The 12,665-nt window shown below is 38.3% G+C and overlaps 1 protein-coding gene across 1 annotated transcript in view; it reads right to left on the bottom strand.

The window, feature by feature from the left end:
* gpm6bb (glycoprotein M6Bb) overlaps window positions 1-6,059 on the bottom strand; it is a 48,326-nt gene extending 42,267 nt beyond the window's left edge. The window contains exon 1 of the mRNA XM_049485293.1: window positions 5,967-6,059. Coding sequence (XP_049341250.1) covers window positions 5,967-5,970 — 4 coding nt within the window. The 5' untranslated portion in view covers window positions 5,971-6,059. The remainder of the gene's footprint in view (window positions 1-5,966) is intronic.
* Window positions 6,060-12,665: the final 6,606 nt, after the last annotated feature.

The following is a 12,665-nucleotide window of genomic DNA, read 5'->3' as shown; positions in this document are numbered from 1 at the left end:
TCCAAACCAAACTCTGCAAAACAAACCAACTCTCAGATTCCTCATAAACAACAGGGCAACTCGCAGACCTGCAGGACACTCCGAGCCAGCGGTGAGTAAGAGTTTCCGAGACTGCGCTCCCAACAACAATCATTCAGGCCAAAGTGGAGTTAGCTCAGAGAGCAGAGGAGCTTCAGGAGGATTAAAAAGCCCCTCCACTGCTAATCAAGGTCTAAAACTGAGAGAACAGAGGAGAAGTGTCCGGAGATAAGCTCAGAGTTTGCTGTATTTCATTACTGGTAGCTCACAGGAGTCACAAGACTGCACTACAGTTCCAACTTCTGATTTAATTTTCCACTGAAAGAGACGTTTTTTTTTGGCAGATGGATCTGCTGTAGCGTAGATGCAGGAGGCCAACACATTACCGTATTTTTTGGACTATAAGGTGCACTTTAAGTCCTTTAATTTTCTCAATAATAGTCAGTGCACCCTGTGTATGAATTCTACCAGTCAGGTTGTAAGGAGCAGTAAAGCCACTCTGATGAAGTACAGAGTATATGTATAAGTTAGCACTGCTAACCGCGGCTAGCTTTCACCCTTGACCAATATACTGGAAAACTAAGCTTCCTGTAAATAAACGTAAGCTTCACCATTAGAAGGGAAACATGGCAACACTCTTGCTCACTTCGATGTAGGCATCCTTAATTGTGTTGCTTAATGCGGCTTAAAATCTGGTGCACCTTATAGTCCGAAAAAAAATGGTAAACTGCACTAATATTACTGTTGATTGCAGTGATGTGCAGTGCAGCCATCTTGAATTCTGAACTTTTGGGTTTGGTGAGGCTCTCCTGACTTTCTGAGTAGGAAACCTGACTTGTGGGGACTTGTCTACCAGTTGAAATTCCCTACGTTTTTACCAAACTTTGAGAAAAGGGTTGAAAAAGAAATGTTTTTGGCATATTTATGTTTTATGACAACTCTGTGTGTTTACACTCAGAGTTTGTGGGGTTCTTAAGACTTTCTGAGTAAAAAACCCATCTTTTAGAAGGCATTCCCGTAGAAATGTTCTACTTGGAACTGGAATATTCTGTCTTCACACAGTTAAAATGGGAAAAAGCACATCCTTTACCAAACAAATGAAGAATTGAATGAGTTTTGAGAAATAAATGTTTTTAGAAATGTGTTTTGTAGGGGTGAGACAAAATATCGATACTCTGATATATTGTTTTAATATACATATAAGTGATATGTGGCATCAAATATCAATACTTTTATTTAAACCTAGGCGTGCAAACTCCCTAAGACTTCACCCTAATTTGATTTACTAAAAGGTATTGGTTGTCAAATTGTGTGAAACTGACACCAATAAAGCCATAAAGCCAATTCCTTTTATTTGCTAATGTAGGAGTATTTTATCCTCTTCAGTAACAGTAACATGCTGTGAAGTATCGTACAGAATTGTCTTGCAATATACAGAGTATTGTAGAATCAGTGTATCGTGATATTATTGTTATTGTAGACAATGTATTGTGTTAATCTCATAGCGTGAGATGCCCTGTGATTTCCGCCTCTAGTCAAAACACAGCATATGTCTTCGCTGATTAACTGCATCCGAAGTTAACGATCAGTCGTGTTACTTTGATATTTACTCAAAACATGTCTGTAAAGAATCTGTACCAGGCTTGTTTATGTGGTCTGTGACTCTGTTATCTATAATCCTGGAATAAAGCACAGCTTTAAGTCATGTCTCTTTACTGCGGCTCAGAGGAGACGTCTCTGACTGTGAGCTTTAACAGAGGGCAGAAAGTGCGGTTAAAAGAGCTGGATGGTTTCCTCATGTGTCACTGCAGAACAACAACACGGCATCAGCAGTAACTCACAAGACCACTTCAAGGCATCCTGACTATACTTAGACCTCCAACTCCACAACACGGCCCGGATAATAAGCAGCCCAGAGCATAATATGAACCAGCAGCGCAGCTCCAGAGATGAAACCAACAGCAGGTGTGAAGCTGGAACTCAAAAAACGCACTCGAATTCAGACCTGCATAGAGCTCCTTCAGCGTTATATAGTTATATATATATTTTATAGATGTATTGCACATAGAGTGATCTATTTAAAGCATTTATTTATTTTATTGTTGATGATTATTATGGCTTACAGCCAATTAGAACCCAAAAATCAGTGTCTCAGAAAATTGTAATATCATATAAGGCCAATTGGTACTTTTGTTTGGCAGTGTGCCAAGTCCTGCTGGAAAATGAAATCCTCATCTCCATAAAAGTTGTTATCAGCAGAGGGAAGCTGTAAGATATGAAGAGCTGTAAGATTTTGTGGGAAAACAAAACTGCACTGACTTTAGACTTGATAATAAAACACAGTGGATCAACAGCAGCAGATGACAGACATGTCTCTCCAAACCATCACTGATCATCAGTAATTTTTACATTTCATTTAAAGTAAATCAAGGGATCAGAGTCTGGAGGAAGAGTGGAGAGACACACAGTCCTGCTCAAGGTCTAGTGTGAAGTTTCCACCAATCAGTGATGGTTTGGAGAGACATGTCTGTCATCTGCTGGTGTTGATCCACTGTGTTTTATTATCAAGTCTAAAGTCAGAGCAGTTTTGTTTTCCCACAAGATCTCACAGCATTTCATATCTTACAGCTTCCCTCTTTTGCTGTTGCTGATAACAACTTTTATGGAGATGCAGATTTCATTTTCCAGCAGGACTTGGCACACTGCCCACACTATGGACTGTGACTTAATGATCATGTGAGTTGAGACAAGTTGAGACAAGAACCCCTGATTTACCGTACAATTACAAATCAACTTAATTGTAAAACTGATTATAACTATAACACTTCATCATTGACCCAATAATGTGAATTTTTAGATATTTAGACTCGCTGATATTAAGGGTGGAGCTACTTTAATTTAAGTCGTTCAGAACAACAAGACCTCAAAAAAACACTAAACACAGTGACCAGTTTCACAACTGGACCTCTCTCCGACAAGATAAAGGCCATCAAACAAAGTCCAGTATCCCTCCCCTCTGAACCGGCCCTGCCACTGGACAAAAACGCACCACAACATCCACCCCCTCCCCAAAAATCTATACACAAGCAAGCCATTCACACACATCCAAACAGCTGCAAACAAGCCTTTATAGTAAAGTTTAACACGGAGCTGTGTCCCGAACATAAAGAGTACAGCCACAACATTCAGACCACCCTGAGATTCACACTGCAGGCCTCTAAAGAAGAGTTATCCACCACATCCACGCACCCAGAGATGATTTAGACTGATGTATTTGAGCAAACCTAGAAAAGAACTTTCAGATGAATGTATTTAAAGGACGTCCTTCATAAGGAAACTGACCTTTCATTGTTTTCTTAGTTTAAAGGACAGTTAAAACACCTCCCAGTCCATTTATAAAAACTAAGGATGGAGGCACACTATACAATTTTAAGGCAGATTTTGGAGATCTTCGAGAAAAGCCTTGGATTGGAGGAGCATTGCTGTTTATTCACCACTTGGTCAGTCACTATAAAAGTGAACTTCTGAAAGACAGAATCCAACTGATCACCAAAGTTATTGCTAATTTCACAGCAATGCAAGCCCCTGACGAATATCTAGCAGGTTTGATATCTGGACCAGTCAGCGACTGCTACAACCAATGAGAAAGCAAAGCAGAAAAGACAAGGAGAAAGACAAGGATGGAGATATACCAAGATTTCTGATTTTAAAGAGCAGACAGACTCGCCGTGTGTTCACCATTTGAAAGATTGTCAATGATCGGTTGTGTAGAGTGAAAACCACAATACCAATCCAAAATCACTCTACTGCAGATTGTCTCCATCTATTCATGAGCACAAACATTAAACAGAGACCTGTTTTCAGATTGTTTTCACCTATTATTAGTAGATTGAACAGAACAAAGAAAATTCCACATATGCCGAACAAAAAAAAAAGAGATGTAAACCAAGAGAGTCAGAATGGTATATGTTAATGCTTCTCTATTTCTTCTCCAATCACAATCAGATTCACTCTATCTGGATGGAGAGATTTATCTGGATAGGGGTTTTATTGAACGATAAGAGGCCGGAATGAAAACCAGCTGAAATTATTTAAATTTAAAAAGTAGAAGTAAAAAGTCGTCTCAAAATAATTACTCCAGTAAAGTATAGATAACGTAATTAAGTATAGATCTGCGTAATTAATAAGTATTTGTACTTCATTACTTGACACATCTAACTTTTACTCAATTACAGTAGTTATTGTTTCTTCAACCACATTGGTGTATTTAGTAGTAAAAGTAAAACTAGGCCAGATTATTATTAGACGGAAAGAGACAGACAAAGAGCGAGAGAGGCGATATTGTGATAGATAGTGAGGACCGCAGTCCTCTTAACCTCCTAAACCCTCACCGTCTGCTGGACGTCTTTAAGAGTGTCAGTGGCACAGGACTTCCTCCTGTCTCACACGTGTGAAGCAGACGGCCCAATGCCCGATTAACCACATATTAACCACATTCCTGGAGTCTTTTACACAAAATAACAACAACTTTCCGCTGGAATTAAGAGATATCGCTCCAACACAAAGCCGGAGTAATCCCCAGTGGCATGCAGAGCCTCCAGGGAGGAGATAATAGAGATTATAACACCGGACAATGTCTTCATAAGCATGACCAGACTTATGTGACGAGGCGACAGTCTAAAGGAAGTGTGCTGAGGTCTTTAAGATATCACAAACACACAGGAGATACTGGTACTTTCTATTAGTGCAGGAATAACTGAACACAACCCCCCACACTCCCAACCTGTGCTGAGCCATTGCCGAGACAATCCTTTTAGTTTGATCCCTAATCGCCTTCCCTGCTTTTGTCGGGTCAGCCAGACACTGGAACAGGTAGGAAGCTGAAGTCGGCTGCTTCTTATTCCTATTTTCCGTTCCACACTTAAAAGGTGAAGAAGTTACACTCTATGAAGCTTAAATTGGCTTTTTGCTGTTCTAACTTTTCCATTCCACCTTAAAGTGGGCAGTAGGAATAATCTACAAAGCTGAAGTGCAGGTCTTATTCCAACCTTTCCAGTCCACCTTAAATAGTGCATCAATCTACACAGTATTCTATAAAACTGGAGCTGACTTTAATTAGAGCAGCAATTAAATGAAGCTGAAATTGTCTTCTTCTTTCAAACTTCCCATTCCACCTTAAGTGATTCAACATGAATATTCTATAAAGCTGAAGTTGACTTTCCAACCTTATTATTCCACCTTAAATGGTTCAACAGGTATATTTTACAAAGCTGAAGTTGACTTTCCAACCTTATCATTCCACCTTAAATAGTGCAGAAGCTAAACTACATAAATCTGACATTTGATTATTCCAAACTTTTTATTCCACCTTAAATATTGCAGTTGAATTATATTAAAGATGTTAAATCAAAGCACTTCTCTTTTTACCCTTTCATTCCACCTTAAACATTGCAGTTTAAAGTTGCACTCAAATTTCCTAAAAGTACAATCCACCTTAATTATGCATTAAACAGAGCAGACAGTTGCTCTCTATGAAGATGAAGTCTCCGTTCCACCTTAAATCTTATTAAATAGCACAGGAGTTACTTTTTCTTTTGTCTCTGAAGCTGGTTTCTTCTGCTTGGAACTTCTCCGTTCCACCTTAAGTGATGCATTTTAAGTTATATTTTATGAAGCCACCGCTCGCTTCTTGTTCATTTCTTTGATGTCCACCTTAAGTGGTGCTGTAATTACATTGTATATAAAACTGAAGTGTAACGTTAAATGGAATTGTTGCAGGATTTAAGGTGGAACGGAGAGATAAGTTCAGAGCTATACAAGAACCGGTAAGAAGTTCTAACAAAACAAACAACTCCATGTGAAGCTGCCTTAAATCTACAGGTTCCCCTCTGCCCTCCTCCCGGTTCCACGCCCGGGTTCCCCAGGTTCCCCTGGTTCTAGATACATACCCATCGTTCTTCTCTCCAGATCTAAGCTCTTCTATCTCCGTGAGCTCAGGCTGCGCGCGAATGTGGCGCGTGGGAATACAGACAGAACACTGCACTAGACCAAACCACGCCCCCCAAACGCCACGATTGGCTGGGAATGCCCGCCTCTCGGTTATGATTGGATACGGTTTTCCCATTCTCTCATACTACTAATGGTAGAATAGTAAAATAATAGAGCGTTTTAAATATTTCAAAATAAGAGAGCACTTAAAAATGATGAGTTTCTTTGATTTTACCAAATTAAAAACCTCTGGAATATAATCAAGAGGAAGATGGATGATCACAAACCATCAAACCACCAAACTGAACTGCTTGAATTTTTGCACCAGGAGTAAAGCAGCATAAAGTTATCCAAAAGCAGTGTGTAAGACTGGTGGAGGAGAACATGATGCCAAGATGCATAAAAGCAGTGATTAAGATATTCCACCAAATATTGATTATTTCTGAACTCTTAAAACTTTATGAATATGAACTTGTTTTATTTGCATTATTTGAGGTCTGAAAGCTCTGCATCTTTTTTTTGTTGTTATTTCTCATTTTCTGCAAATAGATGCTCTAAATGACAATATTTTTATTTGGATTTTGGGAGAAATATTGTCTGTAGTTTATCGAATAAAACATAAACCTATAAATGGCAAAATCAAAGAAACTGATTCAGAAACTGAAGAGGTTTCTTATTTTTTTTCAAGAGCTGTATACAAAGAAAATAACCTGTATCTCCTAAATAACAAAAAGATTTACATGAGAAAAAAGTTCTTAACTTTCAATAAAAGTCAGTGTAAAAAGAGTTTATTTTTGGAGAATTTCTGTTGGTCCATTCATTGATAAATTAGACACAGCTAAAATCCCACAATGCAATGCAAAGGGGAGAAGCTACTTGTGTTTTGAACAATATTAGAAATTTTAGAATTAGAATAATAGGTGTGATGGTTTTCCACTCTCCTTTACTAGTACTAGTGGTAATACTAAAAAAAAACCTGAAATATTATATTATCATAGTATTAATAACAATAGCTGGAGAACATGCAGTGGCTTTTTTTTTTTTTAGCACAAATAGTACAAAATAACTTTTTATGTTAAAGATTTGTATACTTACCTGACAAACTACCACAACTAGGACCAGTATATAGTATACAGTATACCTCAGTAACATTCAACTGGAACACAGCCTTTGTGTCTAAAATGTTTTAAAATGTGCATATCCACTCTGCACCAGCACTGTAAAGAATGGATTTTAAGTTTTTTTTCTTTACAAACAGAACTTTGTGTATATTGATTATTGTGTTATTTCATTAAGACAGTAGTGTATATTATTCCATATATTCAGCACAGAGGGATTTAACACTCAGTGCCACACTCAGCTCTGTGGCTTCAGCGCTCAGAGATCCAGGCGACTGGGTTTCGCCTCATCAACATCCCTTTCAGAAGATGCCAAATGGACGACACTAAAAGGCCCAGCTGGGTGGAAAAGAATCAGAGATCCTTCAGGACAGAAAATCCTCACATTAATCTGATTCAGAGAGCAGAAGTTCTGTCATAGTGTCCCACAAACCCTGAAAACGCCTTTATTCACAAAACAAACCGCCAACACAACTTCTGCCCTTTTCAGTTTCCAGTACAGTGAATACTAAATACTGCTCTAGAACTCTGGGCTAATTATGGTTAGTGAGTCTTGTCTGGGTGCGTAGCTGTACCTTAACTTCCTGTTTACACCTGGTCATTTCATGTGATAAATATATGCATCGTAATATAAGGTTTAAATGCAGGCCCATTGCAACGAGGCAAGCAAACCAATCAATTGCCTCAAATTTCCAGAGCTGGTTAGGAACAGAATGCAACGACAAACTGTGTGAGAACCCCTTAAACTCTTTGATGGTCTATGCAGAAAAGTACATCATTATTGTTATTAAAATGCCCCTCAAGGGGGCGCCTCGCACTGGATGCTGACAGTAGCCTGTCAGACAGGTTCATCAATCCCGCAGCCGGCAAAATATGGAACTTAGCGATCATGAACCAGGAAGCCAGAAAAGAAAGCCACATTGCTTATTAACAGTCTGGAGACCCAGAAACAACATGAAATATGATATTTGCAAATAGGATCTAAACCCAAATTCCAAAAACACTCTAATTCTGTCTAGCACAAATTAGAATTTAGTGTTGACTAATATAAGATTAGATGTCTACAATTTGCTGAATTACAACACATACACTAAAGTTTTCATGACTAATATGTATTACTAGTGGATTAGTTATTCAAAAAATAGTCAACTAGTTGTCATTTTTATAGCAAATCCTAAAGCAAATAGAATTTTGGAATTTGCTATTTTTCTATTTCTTTGGTTTTCTATTTTTGTTTAGTTTTCTATATTTCATTTATTTTGTAGTTTTCTATGTTTTCTATTTTTTTAGTTGTCTATTTTTCTATTTTTTTAGTTGTCTATTTTTCTATTTTTTTTTAGTTTTCTATATTTCATTTTCTTGTAGTTTTCTATGTTTTCTATTTTTTTAGTTTTCTCTTTTTCTATTTTTTGGAAGCACTTTTCCTGGTTGACTTTTTCAGCGGTGTGTTCTCCAGCACTATTGAACACATATAGATGATCACTCAAAGCTAATCTGATCAAGTTTTTAGATTTAACAGTCGTTACATTTAATTTTAACTTATTTTGTTGCAGTAAAGCATGTTAAAGTGAGTTTTTCCATGATAGCAGATCTTGGGAAAGCAGTGTGCTGTAGGATCATGAGCATTAACACGGATATTAAACAGCAGAGCTTGTGTGATGAGATCACTGCACAGTTCCATATTCACCAGTAAAGTGAGCTGGAATGCAGCAGTGTGTAAATTAACACCATGACTGCAGAGCCACAGAAAATCTGGCTGAGAATATTTCAGAGCATGTTTCACACCAGCGCTTAACATTATTAATGTTCTAGTAGATGCAGAACTCGATTAGCACAAATCTAATGTTTATTAGGATTTAAAGTCAGTTTAGTGCAAGCAGTTTTCCTCCATACAGACTCCAGACGGCCCACACTGTATTAAAAGTCATAAAATTAATAAAAATCATAAAAAGTAAGACAATTAGCCCATTTCATTTGAAGTTTAGCTCCACCCATTCATCCTACAGCAGTTTATAGCTTCACCCATTCACCCTACAGCAGTTTATAGCTCCACCCATTCACCCTACAGCAGTTTATAGCTCCACCCATTCAGCCTCCAGCAGTTTATAGCTCCACCCATTCAGCCTACAGCAGTTTATAGCTCCACCCAATCAGCCTACAGCAGTTTATAGCTCCACCCATTCAGCCTACAGCAGTTTATAGCTCCATCTATTCAGCCTACAGCAGTTTATAGCTCCACCCATTCATCCTACAGCCATTTATAGCTCCACCCATTCACCATACAGCAGTTTATAGCTCCACCCATTCAGCCTACAGCAGTTTATAGCTCCACCCATTCAGCCTACAGCAGTTTATAGCTCCATCTTTTCAGCCTACAGCAGTTTATAGCTCCACCCATTCATCCTACAGCAGTTTATAGCTCCACCCATTCAGCCTACAGCAGTTTATAGCTCCATCTATTCAGCCTACAGCAGTTTATAGCTCCATCTATTCAGCCTACAGCAGTTTATAGCTCCATCTATTCAGCCTACTGCAGTTTATAGCTCCACCCATTCATCCTACAGCCATTTATAGCTCCACCCATTCACCCTACAGCAGTTTATAGCTCCACCCATTCAGCCTACAGCAGTTTATAGCTCCACCCATTCAGCCTACAGCAGTTTATAGCCACACCCATTCGCCCTACAGCAGTTTATAGCTCCACCCATTCATCCTACAGCAGTTTATAGCTCCACCCATTCATCCTACAGCATTTTAGCTCAATTTATTCACAGTTAAATTATATGAAAAGTGTTTTATTCCAGATTTCTATTTAAACTAAATACGATACAACCACAGCACACATTCACCCAATCAAATCAGCGCTCATTTACATGTATCATGCTTACAGAAACAGCTTTTTTTTCTTTCTAAGGGTTAAAAAGGTTGGGAAAGGTTGTTTATACATGAATAAATGCACAAATGGTTCTAAGAGGACCACACATGGAAAAGAGAAAACAAGAAACTGTAATATAGAGCTTTTTAATGGGTTGAGTATGGACAAATCTGAACATCAAGGCAAGATTCCCTCTATAATAAGATCTGTGCTGCTTCTTATTCACAACATTACAGAGAAATGGTTTATATCGTCTCTATTTTCGACTAAAGCGCAGCGCTGTCCTCGTTAGAACTTAGATTCTCTGCCTGAAACAGACCCGAGATTTCCAACCACTTTCCTCAAGAAAATAATCTGTGACGTAGGTGTCTGTTTTTTTATTCTATTTTTATTTTATATAAAGTTATGGCATGATAATCACAATATGACAAATTGCTGTGCTGTGCAGTGCAGTGTATAGCCTTATTATTGCTGTTTTTTTGCGTTTTTGCACATTGATTATAAGCGCAATATAAAAATGAGTTTGTTTAGAAATGATTTTCTACTCTTAAATCGTGTTAAATTATATTAGATTAAAGGAAAGTCATTCAGACATCATTCTTGTAGCTGAATTTACGGATGTTTAAGCTTTGTGTGGATCATTGTTTGCATTGTTCATGGGGTTAATCTTTCGTAGATCTGTTTCCTAATAGTTATTTTTATAATAATAAAAATAGGTCTATGCTTCTTCAGTGTTGCAACGTTAATGAACATCATTCATTCTGAACAGATTTCACTTATTCAAACAGCCCCATTTTTTTTCTAAAAGCTCAGTTTTAATGCTCTACTTACTAAAGAAAATGTCAGGTTTAAATCGGGCTCGGGCTCAAAACGACTGAGTTTATGGGGTGGGTCGGGTCTAAGCTCTAGTCCTTTAGGCTGCAGCAATGGTCAATTATGAGGCCAGGAGAGGTCTATTGACTCCCCACATCAACAGCATTCGCATTAAAACGTATGTAATGTTTAAATATATTGTTTATTAATTTCAATTTATAAATAGTTAAGAAACTCAATGCATTTCTAAAAATAAAACAGAAAAATCTACTTTAAACAAAGACCTTTGACCTACTTTAGAGAGGTTAAAGTGCGGGGGTACGCAGTGTGGGCTGCTTTATGCTTTATGACAAAACCATCTGTTATTGGCGTTTCCTGGAGCGAGGCTCTGAGTGAAACACAGACGCACACAAACAGATCTTTCTTCCTGCAGCCCAGAGCAGCAGAGGTACCACATCAACCCTGTAAGACAGAGCGCCGTCAGCCGTGTGCACGCTCTGTTCCCACAGTGAAATCCTGGCTCAGGTAAAGAGTTCAGATTGAGTTTGAATGTTTAGGATCTTAGAAGTGACAGCAAGAGCAAAAGCATGCTGTGTAAAAATCTAAGTTCCCTATTTCCAGTTAAAATAAATATACAGTGAGTTTCAGGTTTCGGTGTATAGTGATCATTTGCACAGCATGTCACAGCATTTGTGAATTTTGCAATTTGCAAATCTGCAATTTACTCTACAGCAGGGGTAAACAAAATATACAAAACTACATAAACTAAATAAAATAGGACATATAAATAATACAAACAAAAATGTACAAGAACCTGAGGGGTAGAAAAGGATACGAATAAAATAAACAAATATTCAATATGCAGCAGCAGCTGTATTTGCAGGATTAGTTTAGTTATTGAGCACTAAGGGTGTTTTCACCCCACCAATATTTGATCCAGTTTAAACAGACTGGTTCATTTTCACACTTGCTACAGTTCCATATGTGCAGTTTAATACACATGGAAACACCAGAGCAACCACCCATAAACACCCAAACAACCTCAAGAAAAGGCATCTAGAAATGCCCAAGCAAACACTTTAAAAAACAAGCAGCAACCTGGAAACATGCAACCAACTATCTAGAAACAAGTCAAGTGACCAACGCATCAAGAAACTCCCAAGTAATCACCAAGAAACACCCAGACAACCACTTAAAAACACCCATATACCCACCAATAAACACTTAAGCTACCATCTACAAGCACTTAAGCAACCACCTATAAACACCTAAGCAACAACCAAAGAGCAACCAAGCAACCATCAAGAAACTCCAGAGGAACCACCAAGGAGCACCCAAGCAACAACCAAGAAAGATCCAAGCAACCACCTAAAAACCAAGTACCCACCAAGAAACACTCAAGCCACCATTTACAAGTACTCAAGCAACGATCAAAAAATACTCAGTCAACCACCTAGAAACACTCAAGCAACAACCTAAAAACACTCAAGCAACCACCATGAAACACCCAAGCAACCACCAAGAAGCACCCAAGCAACCACCATCTAGACACACCCAAGCAACCAGTAATTGCTGCACAAACAGAATTAGTTTATTTTAGCTGTTGAATTGTATTAAATTGTATTTGATATTGTAAACACAGTAACAGTACTAGTAATAATACACATCCCTCATCTCTTTTCTCCTTGTCCTGTTCTCTCTCTCTCTCTCTCTCTCTCTCTCTCTCTCTCTCTCTCTTTCTTTCTCTTTCTTTCTCTCTTCCTGAAAAACAGAGCTGTGTTTGGTGTGGAGCTCCCGGTGTTATCTGTTCGGAATCAGCAGAGAAAGTGTTGGAGCTGCTCCTCAGAGACCGG

Source organism: Astyanax mexicanus, chromosome 11 (assembly GCF_023375975.1).
Source record: "Astyanax mexicanus isolate ESR-SI-001 chromosome 11, AstMex3_surface, whole genome shotgun sequence".
In the NCBI taxonomy this organism is placed as follows: Eukaryota; Metazoa; Chordata; class Actinopteri; order Characiformes; family Acestrorhamphidae; genus Astyanax; species Astyanax mexicanus.
Note: the sequence above shows the minus strand (reverse complement) of the source record. Positions and strands in the feature narration are given on the sequence as shown.